General features: G+C 40.0%; 1 protein-coding gene across 2 annotated transcripts in view; it reads left to right on the forward strand.

Moving 5' to 3' along the window:
- OTOG (otogelin) overlaps positions 1-23,494 on the forward strand; it is a 2,079,396-nt gene that overhangs the window by 1,148,958 nt on the left and 906,944 nt on the right. For both annotated transcript variants that reach the window (XM_044082876.1, XM_044082877.1), the window contains exon 25: positions 3,407-3,545. In XM_044082876.1, coding sequence (XP_043938811.1) covers positions 3,407-3,545 — 139 coding nt within the window. The remainder of the gene's footprint in view (positions 1-3,406; positions 3,546-23,494) is intronic.

The following is a 23,494-nucleotide window of genomic DNA, read 5'->3' on the forward strand; positions in this document are numbered from 1 at the left end:
ACTTCGTTCTTCCTGAATGAGAAACCTTTTTTAATGAGGTGTGCCACATTGAAGGACTTTGTAATGACAGTGGCAACATGGTTGTTGAAGGAGAAGTTGCTATCTACCTGTGTCCCTAGATCTCTTATCACACCTTGGGAGTTAAGTGGGCTACCGTCGATGTGGTAGTTCATGGGCACAGTGTTTTTCCTGAAGGGAATGACAATGCACTTTTTAGCACTGAGCTTAAGACCATGGTTCTGGCACCAATTGTTGGTGTCTGTGAGGCTTTTTTTTAGGATGTCTGCATCAGCTTGAGAATCAGTAATAGCTCCCAGTTTGGAGTCAGTAATGAATTTGGTTAACCATGAGGCTTTTTTGTAGGATATCTGCATCAGCTTGAGAATCAGTAACAGCTCCCAGTTTGGAGTTATTAATGAATTTGGTTAACCAGAGTCCCTTTGTGTTGGCCTGAGCTTCAGAGAAGTAGATGCTAAACAGGAGAGGACCCAGAACAGATCCCTGTGGTACTTCAGTTGTAACTGCCCGGTAGTCAGATTTGGAGTCCGCTACTTTCACCATGTGGGTTCTGTCCATGAGCTAGTTGGCAACCTATCTTATGACATAGTGGTTAATGCCTAGGTTAGTGAGTTTATCAATTATCCCTGAGTGGGAGATGGTGTCGAAGGCCTTGGCTAAAATGAAGTAGGCTGCATGGACTACCTTGCATTCATCCACCACTCTGGTGACAGATTCAGTCTGTTTCGAGGAGGTATTTCTGTCTCAGATTTCAGCCTGTATCTGATGTTATCAAGGTTAACCTGATGGATACTTCTCTGCATAATAAGCATTTGTTTGGTGCTACTGCTGCAGAGTTAAGTCCCACCAAGAAAAGAGCAAGACCTTACAGAGTTGAAACATTTTTGTTTCAATCTGTGCCTAGGTTTCTGAAGAATTATCTTAATAAGCCTGCCTTTGTTCATAGACAGTCTCACCTTCCCCCAAAAGGTAAAAATGGTGGTAGAAGGGCTCCCCTTGCTAAGGCTAACCAAACTCCTTCTATTCAAAAGCCTCCCTTTCCTGATAAACCAGGTACTGTCTGACTATCCTGTTCTTCTCAGTCACATTCCTCTTTCTCTGTGTCTTTCCCTGTCTCTTCCTATTTGGGTGAAGGTCACCCAAGATTCCTGGTTTCATTCTGTTATTTGCCAGGGTTATTACATTGTTTGGAAATCTCTTCCTCACTTTTGGGCATTCCTCAGCCTCCTCAGAATCAACTGCCCTTTTTTCCAGAGGTGCTTCAGGGGCTGTTGGCTCAAGGAACAATTCAAGAAGTTCCAACTCCTTAAAGCAAAGGAGTTTTACTCGAGAATGTTCTTGGTCCCCAGGAAAGAAGGTACCTGGAGACCCATTCTGGATCTTTCACAGCTAAACACCTTTTTGAAGGTCCCTTCCTTTTGGATGCTATCCCTTTACACCCAGTTTCCTCTGCTACTTCCTCAGGCTTTTCTAGTTTACCTGGATCTCAAGGATGCTTATCTTCACATTCTTATTCAACCCTATTTCAAGAAGTTTTTACATTTCTCTGTTGCTTCCTGGCATTTTCAGTTCTCTGCTTTGCCCTTTGACCTCTGTACTGTTACAAAGGTCTTCACCAAATGCCTTGTACCTATGATTGCTTACTGCAGGCTCACAGGGATATAGGTCTTTCCCTACCTGGATGACCTGCTTATCCAGGCCTCCTTTCAAGAGATCTTACTTCAGCATCTACACTTTAGCATTTCTCTCTTGCAGAGCCTGGGGTTTACTGTAAATTTCAAAAAGACTTTCTTGACCCCTTCTCGGGATCTTGTTTTTCTAGGTTTAAGGATCCAGACTGTTCGAATGCTGGCATCCCTGTCTCCTCCCAAGGCCTTAACTCTCATTGCTTTCTTTCAGTCCTTGCTTCCTCTGGATTCAGTCAGAGTCAGAGAAGTTCTGAGAGCTCTGGGTTGCATGGTTTCTACCATTCTTATGCTCCCTCTAGCCAAGCTCCACAAGACAAAACTTCAGTGGATTCTAAAGTCAATTTGACTTCAACATTATCATCCTTTAGATTTTCTAGTCCCTCTACTTCAGTGCCTCAAGTGAGAACTTCAGTAGTGCATTTATCAGTTGTCCCTCAACCCAGGGCTTCTTTTTCAACCTGCAGTCCACTCTCAGGAACTTTTGACAGATGCCTTGGATGTGGGATGGGGACCTCTTTCAGTCCTCTTACGGTAGAGGACCTTTGGTTGCCTCAACAAAAGAAAGACCACATAAATGTCAAATAGATGACAGCTCTACCTCTAGCTCTTCAAACTTTTTTTTTTCTTCCAGGACCCCTCAAGATTCTTACAAACAATATCACAGTGATGTGGTATGTCAACAAGCAAAGGGGGACAAGTTCTTATATCCTATGCAGGCTAGTCCTTCCAGTTTGGGAGCCGGCTATCCAGTATTATGTGACTTTTCAGGCAGTTTACATTCCCTGAGATTAGAACATAGTGGCAGATTCTCTGAGCAGAACCATAACGTTATCCACAAGTGGATGCTTTACAGGGATGTGTTTCTGGACATTGTCCACCAGTGGGATACTCCTCAAGTAGGTCTATTTGCCTCTCCTCTGAAGAGACAACTTCCTCTTTTTTGTGCCAGTCCCATGCTGTCTGACCTGGAAGGTGGATGCCTTCTCTTTTTCTTGAAAGGGGATGTTTCTTTATGTCTTCCCTCCCTTTCCTCTCATTTGCAAAAGTCCTGTTCAAGATAAAACAGGATGCTCCCAAAATCTTGCTGGTGACTCCCTTTTGGCCCAGACAGCACTGCTTCCCTTCTTCTGCATCTTTCTAAGGGCAGTCATCACAAGTAACCTCACAGGGTGGACCTATAAACACAAGACAAGTGGTGTCTCATCCTTCCCCAACTGTCCACTCTTCAACTGACATTGTGGGTGATAGGGTTTTGATCCCCTACAGACACCTTTTTTTGAGGATGTGGTCCGGGTCCTGCTAGAGGCCAGGAAAACCACTACTAGGAAATCCTACTTATCCAAATGGAAGATGTTTTCTATTTGATGTCTTTCTTGTAACCTGGATCCACTTACTGTGGATATTCCTTTGGTTGTCTCTTATTTCTACAATGAAGAGAAGGACATCTACTGTTATGGTAAGATTTTACACAACTGTACTTTCTCACATTTGAAAACACAGGCAAACATTCAGCTGTAACCAATGTGCCACAAACAGGTGAACCTCAAGTAAGTATAACAAATCTAATCCAGCTTCTTAATTTGTGGATTTATCACTACTTTCTACCTTTGATCTAATAGAAGCATTTATTACAGTATATGTTTTTCAGAAATTACTTGTTCATGATGTGTGATGTTCACAGCATTTTTTTTTTATTTAAGCACGTGCCAACATGGTTCGTTTCAGTGTACCTTCTATCCTTGTCCCTCAATGTGTACTGTTTATGGAGATCGTCACTACAGCACATTTGATGACCTGTTATTTGATTACATTGGTGCATGCAAGGTGTATTTAGTAAAGGTAAGAAAAAGCCGCATTCTGTTTCAACCGAGCATTTACTAACTAAACTTAAATCATGTTTGAAAAAAACAGTAAATATTTATTAAACTTTTATGTTTTGATCTTTTGTGCTTTCAATGAAAATACATTCTTAAATTTTGTCATTTTAACATTGTATGAATTTTGCATGCTTTTTAAAGGAATGGATGTAATAAATATATTTTCAAGACACCATTTCATACATAATGTATCTATACATCTCTTCTGGAAAAAATAAATAGAAGCATCTTATAGAATTACACTTATGAACTGACTAAATGTCGACCTTCACTCACTCATCATTCACAAGGAATTATGTGGGCAATTCTCTTTCTTCAACAGGAAACTATGTTTTCAAACCTTGCGTAAAAGTTTCTCCACTGTAACTTCAAGACTTGCTGTCAGGTTAACAGGGTTTCTTTCTGGGGGCTCTTTCTAACACTGTCATTCAGCATTTATCATTTTATTCTCTGGATGCAGATAATACCACACTAGTTTCATGAAGCATCCTGTACATGCTTTGAGAATACTCTTACACATTTCCCTCACACACATACCTTATCTTAAAAGTAAGTGCATTTGTAATATAACCCCCCTCTATATGTGCTCCAGGTGTAGCCATGACATTGCAGTTTTGCGTGTGTGTGTGTGTGTGTGTGTGTGTGTGTGTGTGTGTGTGTGTTGCCTGCATGCACACGGTGGACAGGGGCTATGATGTCATGATCTACACAACTGTCCTCATTTTACTTTGCTGGTATGGGCATTAGATCTGCACCACTGCCATCATATAATATATGCTGGGCAGTCAGTTTTATATATATATATATATATATATATATATATATATATATATATATATATATACAGTACAAGCAAACTACTGTCTCAAGCAATAGCCAAACCCTGCCACAACTAATAAACAGTCTACCTAGTATTACACCCACATCAAACCCAGTGCCTTCCAATGCAATCTTACCAACTGTAACACTACACATGACACGCACGAACACATAGACACACACACACACACACACACACACACACACACACACACACACACACACACACACACACACACACACACACACACACACACACACACACTATGTTCCAGGACAAGAAAATTATATTTATCCTGTACTAGCGCCCTTTACTCATCTTTATAGTAATGCTTCCACCAGCTAAACCATTCTAGCATATTAAAACATAGCTACCTTTTACCCTTAAAATATAAAAATCTTTAAAATGTTGTATGATACCAATAGCTTGAGCAATAAAGTTTTTGAAAGTAAAAGACAACAGTTTAGTACATACCTCAGTTATACATACCCTTAAGCCAGTAATACATAAATCAGCAACCACATTAGTTAAAAGCTGAGTAATGATATTCTTTATTTGAAGGAAGTAAAATTAAGATCCGAACTCGGTTAAAATCAAATATAAAGGCAGCATTAAATTTGCACAGAGAAAATGCAACATAAATGTGTATATGATTATAATCCCAATACTGATAGATTTACTGCATATTAACAAGTCAAACAACTTTATATATACTTGGTCTAGGGATTTTAAACCTCTTCTGCATCATCAGCAGAATGGATTGGAGGGACAGGTATATCTTACAGAGGATGCTACTGTTCTGGAATAGACCCCCATCTATGTAAAATAAAAATATTTTCTGGCCATATTCAAGCGCAACTTGGATCTATGGAAGGGAAACTGAAAACTAATCCAAACTGCTTCCTGTACTATTAAATGTTTTTTATACCTTGCATGAGTCCCTTCAAATTATCTGTGGTATTATCCCCGTTGTTTTCACTATGGGTAATATGTAATTATCGACCATGGGATCTGTCAAGCCAGTCTAACACTGAATGGGATCTCTGACTGCTTTGTTGAGAGGTGTCCTTGACCAAATGGTATAGGTTAATTTAAGCGCCAAAAGGGAAATTGATTAGGCTTAAAATGGCCCACAAAAACAGTTAGCTTAGCACTTACTTATGAACCTATAAGATGGAATAACGAAAATTCTAAAAAAAACAGCTGATCTGGATGTATACTGCTAGTAGCTAAACGATTATACTGAATTCTGGCTGCCTCGCACTTAGAAGGCCAGACAATACGTGCACAATGCCACAAGTAATATAGAATCCGCTTTGAACTCTGTTATGTGAATGTAAATCCACCATGCATACTCTAGGATGAAAGCTGTGTATGACTGTAAATAGCAACCTACTTAAAAGAGCCCAAGACTGTTCTTCATGTTAGAATTTAAAAGGACATGATGCTTTTTCTATTTTCAGAATTCTTTTCGCTTTAGAGGGAAAGAGTCTAGCAGGCTAGTGTCTAAATAGCATAATGCATTTAAGCACTGTAAATGTGTGCACAGATGAGGAACAAATTGCTTTCACTTTCAAAAGTTAGAATACATATTTTCCTATAGCCCAGAAGATTTACAGCAACCGCAGTTTTTATTAGACAAAAATATATTGTTTTAGTTTAATACAGCTTCTTCATTCATTTCTCCTCTAATTAGATCTCAGAATCATTTTGCTGTGACACTAAGAAACAAAGGTTAGTAGCCCCTAGTTAATAAAATATCTGCATTTCTTAGTGATACCAATCCAGTGTCAGACTGTCATGTCATAGGGCTGCAGTTTCCGTGGCTTTGTTATACCCTACTGGCCCACCAGAGTAGGCGTGGCCAGAGTGATTGGCAAGCCTAATGAGTGTGATGTGGTATGCAAATGATGAATGACTGGCATGACATGCAGATTTGTGAGTGACATGATGCATACATTGATTGCTGATTAGCTCATGTGAGTTCCTCCAACAGTTATATAAAAAGTTATTTTGTACCCAAAGTGCCCTAATATTATGTGAAGCAACAAAAAACAACTCATATTCTACAATAATGAGTTTTTAGTATGGCAAAACATGAATTCCAGTCCTTAGCACTGATGATGGATATTGTTTCTCCTGCAAAATAGGTCACCACAAAACTCCTGCAAAATAAGTTACCATAAAAATGACCCAGTTTTGGCATTTGAAAAGGTGATAACCCTATTCAACTACACTTTCAAAAGTACATTGCATGTCTTGAGCATGTAGCTTATTAAAATCGGCACTGTTTACTGATCCTCTGTCACAAACAAAACATTTCTGACACCTTTCGGCTGACATGTATGTGGTTTGGTTTACAAAAACAACAACAGGAACACCAGACTACCATGTGTGTGCAAGTGTTTATGAAACTAAGTTCTTTACTGAATTATTGAAAGCTAATGTTTTTTTAAATGAAGAACTGGATTCTCTTCAATAGCAAGTTATACATAAAGTACGCTCTCCTCAGTTTGTTCTCCGAACAAAACAAATGCAATAGGAAACAACACCAGCCATCTCACTGAAGCAGCGGGAATCAAAAATCCTGGCACTGGTAACATGAGTTCATGACAAATTCAAGTATGTATATATTATATGGCTACAAAAAATGATTGTTTCAGCTGTATGCATCACTCCGGTGTAACTTATATTTCATTATATTAAAAATTATACTGTAATTTATACAAAAAATGCATTTTAAAATAAGAATAACATTATGACTTTCTTTGCATTAGTTAAACAGCTTTTTCCCCTAAAAGGGCACCATCTCAAAACTGGCATTCTTTTACCTTGGTCTTTCAGCCTCTTCAGCCAACAGTAACCACCATGGCTGACAATGTTGGGCTGTTTGGTTAGCTAAGCTTTGTTATCCCTGATGTAGCAAACTCAGTAGCTGTGTCACATTACAATTTTAAACTCTAAAAATATTGTTTGATATTTACAGATGTTATTTTTATAGATATAACTGTTAAAAATGTCATACAGTTTAGAAACACACTCATCATCATTAATGCTACACGTGTGTCTACTATAAATAGTTTCTTACGGTATTTCATTAAAGGCAAAGTCAATTAAACTTATTACAGCAGTTTACATCCAAAATACCCAGGCAATCCAGGGAATGGCATACTTTGTCATTTTTCTACTGCTTGCAGCTGGCAATTACTGAACCAGTTTAATTACATAAAACATTATTTGCAATACTTCACTTGACCGGTGTTTGTTCAGAGAATAAACATGTCTGCGGTATGTGATTCCTTATCTGGATGAATATTCATGTGGCTGAGAAACACATGACATTGTTTATTCATGACTGAAGTGTGACATCAACCTGTTGCTGGGTGTTGGGCGGTGCTTGCTACTGCGCATCCGGTGGGCCAGTAGAATATAACTAAGCCGTTTCAGCTTCAGTCTTTGTCAGAAAGCTTACTGTGTTGGCTGCTAGCTCTGTGTAACTACTTCTTAGTTTGTCATCTGTAACTTCTGTAAATATGCTTTCATATAGGTAGGGCTAAAGTTTTTAAAGAAGTTACTCTATTCCTAAACATTTCTTCCCTACAACTGCATGCAGTTTTTCCTTTGTTTGAAGTCCATGATTAACGTATACTACTAAATTCTTTAATTAGTATATTAAACTTTAAGGCAGACCAAATATGAATTACAATTAAAAAAAAAACTTTGTATTAGGAATGACTTTATATAAGGAATGACTACTTAGTTGGTATATTGAATGCACTTAGGTGTTGAGGGACACCATATATTAATTTACTTTATTTTACTTTATTTTAATTTATTACAAGGAATGTATTATAAGGAATATCCTATATACATTTCATTTAGCTAACATTTTAAATTTTTTAAAATTCTTACAAGATGATATTTGGTAGTGAAATATATAGATTGTAATTCAAGTATTTGTAACTTTAAGTAATGAATTTCTGAGTGGTGTTAAAACTAATTGTGTTTGGACGCTATGAGGTTTTAAACAAGTCTTCTCTGTGTTTTTAATCTGAAGAAGTTCCATGGCACTCATACTTATACCTGGACTGTTCTTGTTTTTTGAATTTCATTATTTGTATGAATACTACTGGATTATCTCACTTTGAAGAGATCTGGCTTGGTACAACCCTCAAACTATGGGATAAAGCATCTACTTGCACTTTTACCCCAGTTCACTCCTTTCTGTACCATGACCAGTTCATACTGATGATTCCATTCCTTCTCTGCTAATTGCTTTCACTCCCATGTACCCAATTATGTTTAATTTCCTAAGCTGATTCAGGACATCTCATGTCCAACTCCAGCTGAGGCCACATTTTGAGGTTATGTAGAGATGGACTATGTTATTCTGTTGCATTATCTGCACTCACAGTCACTAAGAGGTTGTCTCCAGGTTCAGTGGCCTGAATCTTAGCTGCACTAAATGCAGATGTTCATCGTATTTCACTGTTGCAGTCCTTACAAAATGAGTTATCCGGCTCCTGGTAGCCCACATTCAGCCAGAATACCAAAGTCCTTGGTATATGACATTGGCTGCCTTCAGTTTAGGCCTGACATCAAGACATCAGGTACAAAAGAAGGCAGCCAACGCCATTTCCTCAGTCTTTCTTGCCACGGAGCCCGAAGCAGACACATTTTCCACAAGTGCCGGTCGGCCGAGTACCTTCTTTTTGTATTCCGACTGCTTAGTTGAAGACATCCTCAGATAAGTACCCCATTGGGGACCGTCTTTTCTTGCTTTATCGAATGTCAGAGAAAGTTAATAACTGTCTCGCCTGTGGAAAACAGATTCCGCACCATGACTTTTACTCCTATTGTATTACTTGTTTGGGCCTTGAGCACGACATCCCTAATTGTGTTCTCTGTGATTCTTTCAACCCGAGTACCATACACCGTAGAGCTAGGATCTTGTTCAAGCATTTCAGAGTTTGGCCTAAGTTCGTTGGTATGGCATCTTCTGGTCTCCCGACTTCAGATGTTCCTAAGAAGCACAAGGATAAGGACCGCAACAGGCTTCGTGTCAAATTAGCCGACGACGTCCCTGTTAAGTTGGTTGTCAGCTCAGCGGTAGTCAGTTAGGTGCCTTCTTTGCCCCTGCAGTCCACAGATGTTCAGCAGCAGGTGTCTGCAGAGACCTTTTCTGAGTCCTCCACACCGCATGTTTCTACTTCGTCTTCTGACCCTCTGCCACTCGCCACCTCTGATGGATCCAGAGCCGCTAAACAGGCGTCAGCTTCTGAGGTCTCTTTTCTCCACCCGGAGACCAGATCCAGACCGATGACCTTGATTCAGACTTCTGTGGTGGCTAGGCCTCCTGAGTTCCCCTGGCTTTCTAGCAGGCCATCCTGCCGAAAATCTACTCCTAACCAGGTGTCGGCCTCCCCTCACATGCCTCAGGCTCAGATGGTTAAATGGCTAGTGATCTCTTGACCCTTATCAAGGGCTCTCAGCCACCTCCTTCTAAAAGGATTAGGGAATTGTCCCCAGAAGCTTTCTCTGCCTCAAACTCTGAGATTTCCAGCAACTCTGCTAATGAAGAGGGAAACTCTCCACTTTTTTCTGGTTTTGAGGATTCTGATGCAGAAGACTTCATCCCGTCTGCCTCCCCTCCAGAATATTTTTCTTTTGGAGATACCCTGAATACTCTTAGGGAGCATTTCAAATGGGAAAGTCAGGACTTTCCTCAGCCTAAGAAACAGATTATGGCATTCTTGGATTTGCCACAGCATAAGCCTTTGGCTATCTCTCCAGTTTTGGAAGTTGTTGATGATGTTTTCATGGAGAATTCTTTGACTCCTAATTCGGTTCCCCCTGTTCCCAGAAAGCCTGAAAGGTATTATAGAGTTCCTGATTCCCATCAGTTCCTTTACAAGAATCCTACTGCTGATCCAGAGATTATTTCTCAGGGCCCTAAGGGTGTTAAAGCCACTGTTGCTAAAAATCCTGTTCCTTCTGACAGGGAATATAGGGCCTTGGATAGATGGAGTAAAAAGGTTTATATGTCTTTCAACTTGGCTGTTAGGTCTGTTAATTGCCTTTTTCATATGCTTAAGTATCAGCAGCATACTTTGGAGGCTATTAAGGCTAGAATTGCTAGTGTTCCTTCCCTGATGGAGAGTAAGGACATGCATGATTTATTGAATTCTACCACTCTTGTCACTAAACATTCTCTACATTGTGGTTTCGACACTTTGGAGGCTTCTTGCAGGGCAGCAGCCACTGGTTCTGACATTAGAAGACATTTTTGGCTCAGGGAACATCCCCATTCTGAACCTGTCAAGTCTAAATTACTGGATGTGCCTTTGCACAAGGACAATCTTTTTGGTAGCAAAGCAGAAGAGGTGTTGAAAAAGTTGGAGGATAAGGCCAAATCTATGTAAACTGTTAAGGAGTTTCTGCAAGTTCAGCCTCCTTGTTTTAGTAGACATTACCCTTCTAAGAATTGGACTTTTCCTGACCCTAGTAAACAGAGTCGCACTAGGTCTAGGGGTTACAGGTCTTCTAGGGGGCAGACTTCCACCCCCTCGAAAGGCTAAGCACTGGCAGGCTTCCTCTTCTAAATCGGGGACTTCTAAGCAAACTTCCCAAAGCAAGCATTCCCAATGACTCCAGCCTTCCCCTGCCTGCCTCTGCAGGCCCAGGGTTTCCTTTGGGGGGGAAGGTTAGCCATGTTTGCAAATGTCTGATTCACCACCACAGATGACAAATGGGTGCTTGAAATAGTATCCCAAGGCTAAAAGTTCGCCTTTCACACCTTCCCTGTCCACCAAGGATATCCAGATATCCCCTCAAATCAAAGGGCAGAAGCAGAAAAACAAGTTACTTCTTTACTAAACCTGGGAGCAATAGAGCCAGTTCCTGCACTACAGATAGGCCAGGGTTTCTACTCAAGGTTTTTCCTGGTTCCCAAAAAAGGGGGCACCTAGCACCCTATTATGGATTTGTCCATTCTTAACACTTTTCTGGTTATTCCCAAATTCAAAATGCTCACTCTTCAGCAGTTGCTCCAATGCTGGCCAAGGATTCCTGGCTGGTGACTTTGGATCTCAAAGAAGCTTATCTGCACATCCCAATAAGGGAAAGCTGCAGGCAGTTCCTTCGCTTCAGGATGGGGAACAGGCACTTCCAATTCTCTGCACTGCCCTTTGGCTTATCTACTGCTCCCAGAGTTTTTACCAAATGCCTGGCTCCAGTCATTGCTTTTTGCAGGCAAAGAAACATTCAAATTTACCCATACTTGGATGATTGTCTTATTCCGGTGAACTCTCCAGAGCAACATCTAAAGGATTTGGACTTTGTAAAGAACCTTCTCACCTCTTTGGCCTACACCATCAAAGAAAAGAAGTCAAAATTAGTACCCACCTGGGAGATTGTATTCCTGGGAGGGAGCCTGAACACAGCTGTCCAGATGACATTCCTCCCTCAAGAGAAACAAATGGCTCTTTCAAATTACTACAGAAATGTGGCAGACATGACCCAGCTCTCTGCAAGGCAATTTCTGCAAGCCCTGGGATTCATGGCTTCATGTATTCTGATGATTCCATATGCCAGACTGCATATGATGAAAATACAGTGGTACCTCAAAAACCTTTGGTGTCAGCACACTCAGAATTTAGACTTGATACTTCCTCTGATTCCCTGCCTGCAGACAGAGTTCCTTTGGTGGGTGACAGCCTGTGAACAGAACAAAGGCCTTCCTTTCTGTTCACCTCCTGCCAGCCAGACTCTCACCACAGATGCCTTGGACAATGCTTGGGGAGCACATCATGAGGGCAGATACATTCAGGGGACATGAAACTCTCAACAAGGTAATTTGCACATAAATCTGAAGGAATTGGTGGCAGTCCAGCAGGCCTTAATGGCTTTCAAACATCTTCTCTCTCCCCTGGTACTCTTCTGGTCAGGACAGCCAACACCACAATCATGTGGTACATCAACAAGCATGGAGGGACGCACTCTTACCCCCTGTGCAGATAAAGCATGATTCTATGGTCCATAGCAGCTTCCATGGGCATTCATCTGACAGCTCAGTTTCTTCCAAGAAGGCTCAACACCTTGGCAGATCAGTTGAGCAGGCAGGTCCTGGATCCTCACGAGTGGAAACAAAACAAGACCATCTTCTATTACATCATTCAGCATTGGTGCACTCCCCAGGTGGATCTCTTCTCATCTCCAACCAACCACGTTCTTCCAACCTTTTGCACCAGGGATCATCACAATAAAGCTTGGAAGGTGGATGCTCTGTCCTTCCCCTGGACACAGCTCTCAATCTAGGCATTCCCGCCTCTGCCTCTTCTTCCCAGAGTACTGTTAATGATAAGTGAAGAAAAACCAAGGGCCATCATCATAGCTCCAGACTGGCCCAGGCAACATTGGTATCCACTACTTCACAGTCTCTCCCAGTCTCAGCCTTGGCATTTTCTCCTGATACCAGATCTCTTGGTTCAGGAGGGGGGAAAAATTCTGCATCTTCATCTTCAGACTCTGCATTTGGCAGCTTGGCTCATAATTTAAACCTTTCCCAACAAGTGGTGGAGGTCCTTCATGAAGCCAGGATGCCTAGCACTAGGAAATCTTACGCAGATAAGTGGAAAAGATTCTCCATTTGGATGCAGACTAGAGGGGAAGACCCTTCTCAGCCTACTCTTCCTCTTATTCTTGACTATCTGGCATGCTTGCTTAATGGTGGACTTTCCTTTTCTTTTATCAAAATCCACGCTTCAGCTATTTCTGCTCATTGTTCCTTTGAGCATCACATTTTCTCTCATCCCTTGATGAAACAGTTCCTCAGGGGAGCTAGCAATTTAAAGCCTCCCAGAAGGGCACATACTCCTGCTTGGGATCTCAGTTTTGTACTTGAGAAACTTACTCTGCCTCCTTTTGAACCAGCTGCCTCAGCAGACCTGAAGTTTCCCTCCTGGAAAACTGCCTTTCTTTTAGCTATTACTTCAGCTTCTGAGCTGCAGGCCTTAATGGCAGTAGAGCCTTTTATCATCTTCCATGTGGATCGGGTTTCTCTTTGAACTAATCCCTCCTTTATGCCTAAGGTGGTTACTAACTTGACTCTTAACCAGTCTATCCACCTGCCTACCTTTTTTCCTAATCCTCTGAATAAAGGGGAAAGGTTACTGCATTCCCTGGATGTGCATAGACAGCTTAGATTTTACCTGGACAGGACTAAATCTTTTCGAAGGTCGGATCAATTGTTGGTCAGTTTTGCTCCTGGAGCTCAGGGCAAACGTATTTCTAAACGGACCATTTCTAAGTGTATTGCTCATTGTATTCACTTTTGTTACTTACAGCATGGCAAGGTTCCTCCTCAGAGTACTAGGACCCATTCTACTAGGGGATCCTGTGCCTCAGCAACTTTTTTAAGAGGTGTACCTACCAGGGAAATACTGGAAGCAGCTACATGGACTTCTGTCTGCACTTTCACTAAACATTACAATTTACCCTTGTTTTCTAAGTACAGGGCTGGCTTTGCCACTGCAGTGTTGCAGGGCATCCTTACCAACCCTTGAACAGTGGATGTTCCTCCTCCCTTTTGTTTTTTTCCTGGGGTTTGGGAATCAACCCATTTTGTAAAGACTGCAACAGTGAAACACGATGAACATAGTGCGGTTGTGTACATTTGCCATAAATGTAGATGTTTGAGTGTATTCACTGTTGCAGTCCTGGTTTCCCTCCCTTCCATCCCCCCTTTTTTCCTAGGGCACAGACTGGATTTTCTTTTCCTGGTCTAACCTTTTTCTCAGGGGATCCTAACAGTTAAGGCAAGAAAAACTGAGTAAATGGCATCGGCTGCCTTCTTTTGTACCCGACGTTCTGATGTCAGGCCTAAACCGAAGGCAACCGATGTCATATACCAAGGACTTTGGTATTCTGGCTGACTGTGGACTACCGGGAGTCAGATAACCCATTTTGTAAGGACTGCAACAGTGAATACACTTGAACATCTACAGTTATGGTAAGTGTACACAACTGTACTTTGTCATGTTAGCCCTAGTCATTGTGGGAGGCTGGATTCCTTTACTTTGTATGCATTAGTCATCTGAAAAAACAACACTTTCCTGCTTCTGGACTACTCTAAAAATAAAATAGCTACCAGGCAAAGTGTATTTCTTTATATTTGTGGGTAGATACAAGATTTTAGACAGTTTCCGATGCAAAACTATTTTACAGAGTTTCAAACTTTACAAAGTTCAGTTCAGAACAAATATCCACACTGCAAACTTATCATTTCTGATTGACAGGGGCAACAATGTCACATCCACACCACTGTCACAAATTTATATATGATGGCGCATACCTAAAATTCATACCCCTCAGACCAAAAAATATACGAGGAAAGATTGGCATTGAGTGTCTAATAAAAGCATACTGCTACATTAAGTATTATTTAGTGTCTGCTATACCCAAGTAAGCATTATACTCTATGTATATAGACCAGTGCTATAAACATTGATGTCCTTTTTCACTGTTGCAGTGTTCATTGCATTAGGGATCCCCTGACAAGGGCAGCCTGATGTCTGGCCAGTATACCAAAGCCTGTCTGTTTTGCCTTGGCGCCTCACATGACCATATGTCCTGCTCCATCTGTCAGGCCTTTGTACCTAAAACCCTTCATAGTAGACTCTGTTCTTTGGCACTTTAGCTTGAAAACCAGTACCTTAACCTTCTTGAAAAAGAGACAATGGAGGGAACTTCCCATTCTATGTGACAGCTGTCTGTGAAAAAGAAGGCCAGAAGGCTGGAATCTTCTGCTGTTCAGCCTCCACTGGATATCTCTCCTGACGTGATTGAATGGCCAGAATTTTGCCAGGCTTTATCTTTGGATTCTATACCACCAAGACAATGAACAGTCCAACCTTTTATTACTTAGCACCTCGGCTATACAGCCTTCATAGAGTAAAATAACATAAAAAATATCAAGATTATATACACACCTAAACTTTACAAGTCACACCCACTGCAATGTATAGCCGAGGCGCTAAGTAATAAAAGGTTGGACTGTTCGTTGTCTTGGTGGTATAGTTTTCTTGTTTTGCTTTTTTTAGTAGTATACATTTATCGTTGGATTCCTCTGCCATGCTCGGTTTGGAGGCTAGCAGGAATCTGAGTTTAAGCATGTCCGAGGAGGTATTGCAGATGTCTGTTTTAGACGGTCAGGGGGAGCCGCGGCTGATTATCTCTGAGGGGCCTAGGGGTGTTCCTCAAATATAAGTCAGAGAAGAAGTCCCTACTACCGTTATTAAATGCTATCCTGGGTCAGAGCCTTCCAAATGTTATAAGGCGGACATCCCATTGAAAAAAATGCAAAAGACTAAACATATTACTTCCTGTTCCTATGTATCCACAAAGTGAATGACAGGCCTTCACGCAGGGCTTGTTTAGTGCTTTAATGGCACTAAAACCTCCTCAGGCAGCTTCTGTTTTGTTTCTGTGCCCTCCTTTTGCATGTTCTCCCTTAAGACTTTGTTCTCACTTTTGGTTCCTCAGGCTTATATGCTGTCTTTGGATCTCATGGATGCTTATCTCCATATCTGGATTCATTCTCTTTTCAGGAAGTATTTACATTTATCTGTTACTTACTGGCATTTTCAGTTCTCTCCTTTGCCCTTTGGCCTTTCTACTGCTCCTTGGGTATTCACCAAATACCTCGCTCCTGTGATTGCTTTTTGCAGGATTCAGGGGATCCAAGTATTTCCTTATTTGGACAACCTTCTATTTTAGGCATCCTCTCCAGAGATCCTCTAGCATATTCTTTACTTTGCCATTTCTCTTCTCCAAAGCCTGGAGTTCACAATAAACTTCACAGAGTCTTTTCTGACTCCTTCTGAAGACCATGTTTTTTCTGGGGTGCAGGATACAGACTGTGCCTATATTGGCATCCATGCTTCCTCCCAAGGCCTTAACACTCATTTCCTTCCTTCAAACTTTTCTTCCTATGGCCTCTGTGACAGCCAGGGAATTTCTGAGAGCTCTGGGCTTCATAGCATCCACCTAAGATCTATGTTCCTCTGGCCAAACTCTATATGAGAAAGTTTCAGTGGTTTCTGAAGTCAGTTTAGCTTTAACATGCGCATCCCCTAGAATTGGTAGTTCTTCTTCTACCTTGTCTCAAGAAGGAACTTTACTGGTGGATCCAGCAGTTGTCTCTAAATCTAGGGCTTTCTTTTCATCCCCATCTTCCCTCTTAGGAGCTGTGCATAGATGCTTCAGATGTGGGATGGGGAGCAGCTTTTGCCTCTCTAAAGGTTCAGGGGATGTGGTCGTCTCTACAACAGAAACAGCACATCACTGTTAAAGAGATGAGAGCTCTTCTTCTGGTGCTTCAGGCTTTTCATCCTTTTTTCTCCCCAGGACCTCTGAAGGTGTTTACAGAGAATGCCACAGTGATGCGGTATATAAACAAACAAGGGGGTACAAGATCTTATTTTCTTTGCCAGTTTGCACCCCTAGCATGGTCCAAGTGACACTTCAAGCAGTCTACATTCCCTCAGGTCAAAACATTGTGGCAGTCATTCTGAGCAGATCCTTAAAACAATCTCATGAATGGATGCTTTACAGGGATGTGTTTCTGGACATTGTCCACCAGTGGGGTACTCCTCAAATAGATCTTTTTGCCTCCTGTAGGAATAGACAACTTCCTCAGTGTTCTGCTCGAGTCTTAAGTCCTCAGGTTTGGAAGGTGGATAACCTGTCTTTTTTCTTGGAAGGGGATGTTTCTTTATGCTTTCCCTCCCCTTCCCCTCATTGCAAAAGTCCTGTTCAAAATTCAACAGGATGGTCCCAAAATCTTGTTGGTGACTCCCTTTTGGCAGAAACAGCACCAGTTCCCTCTTTTTCTGCCTTTAGCCAAGGGCAGTCATCACAAGTTACCTCACAGAGTGGACCTACTCACACAAGACAAGGGTCTCTCATCCATCCCCACCTGTCCACTCTTCAGCTGACACTGTGGGTGATAGGGTTTTGATTCCTCATAGATGCCTTTTTCTCTGAGGATGTGCTGCAAGTCCTGCAGGAGGCCAGGAAGCCTACAAGTAGGAAATCCTACTTATCCAAATGGAAGAAGTTTTCTTTTTGGTGTTTTTCTCAAACTGGACCAACTTAGTGTGGATGCTACTTTGGTTCTCTCTTATTTGTGTGAGTTGCTCAATGCTGGTTTGGTCTATTCTTCTGTTAAGGCTGACCTATCACCTATCACTGCTTGTCTGCCTTTTTCTCTTCCTTTAGCTGTTAGATTTGAGGTGAAACAGTTTCTTAAAGGTGTTCTTAATATTAAACCTTCCAGGAAACCTGTTCCTCCTCCCTGAGATCTTAATTTTGTTTTGGAGAGGTTCACTCAGTCTCCTTTTGAGCCCACTGCTTCAGCTTCCTTGCAACATTGTTCCTGGAAGACTGTTCTTTTGTTAGCACTTACTTCTTCCAGATGGATGTCTGAGTTGCGGGCCCTTGTGGCTTGTCCTTCTGTTTTGATTTTTCATGAGGACAGTGTCCTTGCCCAGTAACCCTTCTTTTATGCCAAAGGTGCTTAATAAGCTATCACTTAATTAGTCGATTAATCTGCCTACTTTTTCCCCCTCTGTACAATCTGACAGTGAGAGGGTGCTGCACACTTTGGATGTACATAGGCAGCTTAGGGTTTATTTGGATATGACTAAGGCTATTAGAAAATCTAATCAGTTATTTGTTTCTTTTCATCCTAGATCTTTGGGACTTGTTGTATCCAAGCAAACTATTTCTTCTTGGATTTCTAAGGCTATTTCATTTTGTTACTCATGTCATGGCAAGAGCCTTCCTTTTTCAATTAAGGCTCATTCAACTAGAGCTGTGGCTTCTTCTGATGTTTTTTTTTTCAAAGGTTTAAATACTAATTCTATTCTTGAAGCAGCTACCTGGACTTCTGTGCATACATTTACCAAGCACTACAAGTTAGATGGTATCTGTAGAGCTAGTGCTGGTTTTGCTAGTTCAGTTCTTCATGGCTTTTTGGGAGGCTCTCCTGCCCCTTCCTCCTCCAAGGTTTCCTCTTGTGCTTTAGCACTCTGCCATATGTTTTGAATACTGCAGCAGTGAATGTAAGGACATAGTACAGTTATGTAAAATCTTACCATAATGGTACATGTCCCTGCCTTCACTGCTGCAGTATTCATTCCCTCCTTCCATCCCCCTAGTTTTTTCCTTTCCTGGATGTGCACTTTACTTCTTGGGTTACTTGGACTGGTGTTCCTCCTGGGGAAATCAGTTCTATTTTTGCTGGGGCTGAATGCCACCATTATGCCCTATGTTATGCAGGGAGCATTTGGTGACATTTTGTGTACCTTTAAAATAACAGGAGTCTTTAGTAGACTGGCCAGACATCGGGCTTCTGCAGCATGGGAACCCCTATATGTTTTGAATACTGCAGCAGTGAAGGCAAGGACATCTGCTGTTATTTTAAGATTTTACACAACTGTACTTTCTGGGAATCATTCATCAGTAGTGGGATTAAATTTCTCCTTTCCAGAGTGTTATTCCTCAGCCTCCAGATCAGACTCCTTTGTTTCCACCTGTTCCTCACCATATGCTATAGCAAGGAATCATAAAAACAGTTCCTCTTTCTCAGGCATGGAAAGGCTTTTATTCAAGGATGTTCATAGTGCCAAAGAAAGAAAATGCTTTGAGACCAGATAGGGATCTTTCTTTCCTAAACCTGTTTTGTGACGGTATACAAATTCAAAAGGTTATTGCTTCACAGCCTGCTACCTCTTCTTCCTCTTTCAAGTTTCTTGGTAACACTAGACCTAAAACATGCTTATCATCACACCCCTATTCATCTAGACTTCAGATTTTTTTTAAGGTTTTGCGTGGGTGAATCACATTATAATTTCTCTGCCTTACACTTTGGACTATCCACTGCACCAAGAGTGTTCACAAAGTGTCTAGCTGGCGACAGGGTATCCACATTTTTTTCATATTTAGGTGACTTGCATATCTTTGCAGAATCTTTTTTCAAGTGTCAGAAATCACTATCAGTTTGGTGAGAGATCAACTTTACAAGATGGGATTCCATGAGACCATTCAAAAGCCTTTCTTGACTCCTTCACAAAAAATTGTGTACCTGGAATGTCAGCTAGACACCTCAGGTCAAAGACCTTTTCTTGTACAGGAAACAAAAATTGATCTTTATTTAGAACTATTTCTAAGGTTTTTCACTCAGACTTTGGTCACTGTGAGGTAGTACCTCAGGATTTTTAGTCTCGTAGCATCTATGATTTCCTTGATGCCCCTGGCAAGGCTCCCTTTTTCAATTTCCCCAAATCTATTGAGTTTCTAATACCATGATGGGAATGGACCCCATTCCTAAGTCAAAGTACGATTAAAGTTCATGAAATTAGTATTGTTACACTCTTTGATGTCAGCCAAAAGTGCTCTTTGAAGCACCCGCAATGTGCAGTAATGACTCCTTCTGCAATTCATATAGAGTTACATGTACTGGTAACATATCTAAATATGATTGTAGATTCTTTTTTATAAGATCCATTGTTCCTACTACTATTGAGACTGTCTGGGTATCTTTCTTCAGCAAAAAAGAAAAAAACAGCGTTAAACTCAGACTTGAGACAAGCATTAAACCAAATAAAAAACTCAAGTCAAAGAATGTCAGAATGTAATTTAATAAAACAATAAAAAGAACAAGCAAAGCTTTTGGGCTTGACCCTTCTTCAGTGCAACAAACAGAAATAACAATTCTACTAACACTTATATAGTAAAATCAAATCACATGACCACAACCAAATCACATGATATTAATTTCATTATTTAAAACATTTTTTATATATAAAAAATGTTTTTCTCCTTTCATAACCTAATAAGTTTAAAAATACATTAATTTATACTGCATTTGCTTCCTTATTAATATTGATTTCAAATTTACAGCAGCATTGATTCCTGGATGTTTATCTGTGGCATGCCTAATTATCAACTCATATTCTCTCATTTCCACTAAGTTGTTAATATTACCCCCTCTTATGTTCTTACTAATCACATCAATTACTCTATACTTAAAATCATGGACTATGCCAAAATCTAACAGTTGCTTAGCCAGTACATTTGTGGGAACCTGTCTATGTATGTCCTAACGATGTTCTATAATTCTGTCCTTTAGCCTTCTCGTAGATTTTCCCACATAGAAGACAGTACATTTTATGTAGGTGGCAAAGTACACTATATTCCCAATATTGCATGTTGCAAAAATATCAAAAATATATTTCTGTAAGGTTATTGGATGGGTAAAGGTATTGGGCAACAAACACAATTATGACAGGGGACTATGCCCCTTTTTTACTTGTTGCTTTGCCATTGTTCCTCATTTCTTTATAACATAATGTTTGCTTCATACTCCTGCTATTTCTGTATGCAAATCTCGGTTCATTACCTTTAATCTTCTTAAGACCTGGCATTGCTTTTAAAATATACCAGTTCTTTGGTATTATTTTTCTCACTTCTTGTATTCTCCTATTATATGTTGTTACATATCTAGGACCCTCTTGTTTATTAAATATTTGATCTTGATTTCTTTTATCGTTAGTACTTTTCTCAAAATAGGGTTTTGCTATCTCAGATCTATGTGCAATTAAATACTGCATGTTCATTTCCAATAAGCCCTGATCATAACCTCTCTCCTTAAAATCTTGAACCATCTCATTCAGCTGATGTAAAAATTTTCTTCATTTGTATTCAACCTACTTACCCTTAACATTTGACTCTTAACTACTCCATTAAAAACATGCGGTGCACGCATGCAGTTTTTATGAACATAGTGATTAGCATGGACACTTTTCTTATAAATAGAAGTAGATAAGCACTGTTCATTTTTATCAATTTTCACATCAGGAAACTCTATTGATTGCATAGAACCGTTCATTTTAAATTTTAAAAAAATCAGTTGTATTTAAATATTCTACAAACTGTTTCAAATGATCATCACAGCCTCGCCAAATAAGGAACACATCATCAACAAAACAAACGTAAAAAGGGATATTGTCATAATGTGAGGTTGCATTGCTAAATATAAACTCAATCTCCCAAGTGCTAAGCACTAAATTAGCATATCGATTAGCTATTGAGGTCCCCATTGCCACACCAGACTTTTGTAAATACAATTGTTTGTTAAATTAAAACAAGTTATTAGTCAAAACTATATTTAATAACAAACAAATATTTCCTATGTCCCTATTAGACAGGTCAGTTTCAGAGCACAAAACCCTTTTATGGCAGTAAATAGAGAATTTATGCCAAGTGTTAACATATAAAATTCATCATTATAACGTTTTTCATACCAATTATAAAACTTATGTAGAAAATATGCAGTATATTTTATATAACTCTGTATTTTACTCATAAATCCACCCAAAACAGATTGTAAATAAAGGAAATGGGCTGTGTCACCCATCCTCTTCCTAAAATAATGGGTCTCATGGGTTTATAGCCCTTAGGCGAGCCATAGAATACAGGTATCACAGGTGAAGGCACAGTTAAATAATTGAATAACTCAATAGAAATATCTCCATTCACTTGGAGTTCATATGTTGCCATATTGACTGTTGCTATGCATTTTTTCACATCTTTTAATTGCAATTTTAAGAACGTACTCTCATCAGACAAAAAAATCATTCATTCTCCTATTATAATCAATTAAATTCATCAACACAATTGCTGCACCCTTATCTGCCTGTTTAATCATTATATTTTCATTCTTATGTAATTTAATTAGAGCATGATATTTATTAAGAGTTAAGTTATAATAGTTCTTAGACTTACTTTGACAGAGCTCATGTAACTCTTTCTCACATATAGCTTCAAATGCCGCAATGGCTTGAAAATTATTAGATGTAAAAGTACTTGGATTTTTATAGTTATTTGTAGTTGTTTGTACATTAGAATCATTAAATATGAATTTTAAGTTTATACCTCTTGTAAATAGCTTTAAATCAGTCACTGCATCCACAACATTGTCCGCATTGGAGGGTATAAACTTCAGTCCCTTTCTATGAACAGAAATATCATCAGGTTCTAGTTCCAGCATCGATAAGTTAATTAATATCATTTTCAGCTGTTTGGATCAACTTATTTTGTTCCTTATTTATGAACTGCTGAATTTCCTCCTTGTTTGCTGTCCTTCCCCACATTCTGTGGATCTGTCTCTCAACGAGTTCCTCTGATGCCTCACAACCTTTTCCAGTAGAATTGGCCAGACATGCGCGAACAGGTTCTGAAAACCCTGGTGTTGATTGGTCGCAATAGTTTTTATGACAGGTGGTTCAACCTGTCTGACTTCAGCATTACTTGTTACCATTGGCAACGAACTGTTCCATTGCCCAGATTGGACTGTATTCTCTTCTGTATCAATTTCCTTATCTGTTACCGATTCAGGTGTATTAGATAAAGTTATTTCATCCAATTCGTACATCGATCCTTTCTTTCTTCCTTTAACAGTAGACGTATCAGTTTTAGGCCATGAAAAAATCTGGCTATTTCTAAAATTATTAAGTTCATGGATGAGTTTGCATCTTTTAGTTGACTTCAGTTTCATATCAAAACTGGTCAAATGATCTAACATGGTCTGATAGGCAGATATATACTAATTAAATGAAGTTTGAGCTATAAGTTCACATTCAAGCTTAGCTATTTCTTGTTGCATATCAGACTCTACTTTACTAAAAAAATTGTTCATAAGTACCATATATTCAGTTCCAAGTTTTAAAGCCATTTCTTGCCACTTTAATAAGAGCTCCGGCTAAGTGTTAGAGTAAGAGGGCATTTTAAGGATTCTCAGACCACGCGGAACAATGTTAAGCTCCAAATAAGCATTAAAGCTCAGCCGCTGCCATTGGAGCTTCTTAAATGCCTGCACTTTACGTTCTAATGCAACAACACTGTTCAGGAAATTGTCATTCAGTTGAGCAGCGGCTCCCTTATTAGTGGTAAATTCTTCTTGATATATAGTAAGAAGCGGATTATTACAAACCAATAATAGATGCTGGACAGAAGCTTTCTGTACTTTA

This window comes from Protopterus annectens, chromosome 9.part0 (assembly GCF_019279795.1).
Source record: "Protopterus annectens isolate FY-2018-M chromosome 9.part0, PAN1.0, whole genome shotgun sequence".
In the NCBI taxonomy this organism is placed as follows: Eukaryota; Metazoa; Chordata; order Ceratodontiformes; family Protopteridae; genus Protopterus; species Protopterus annectens.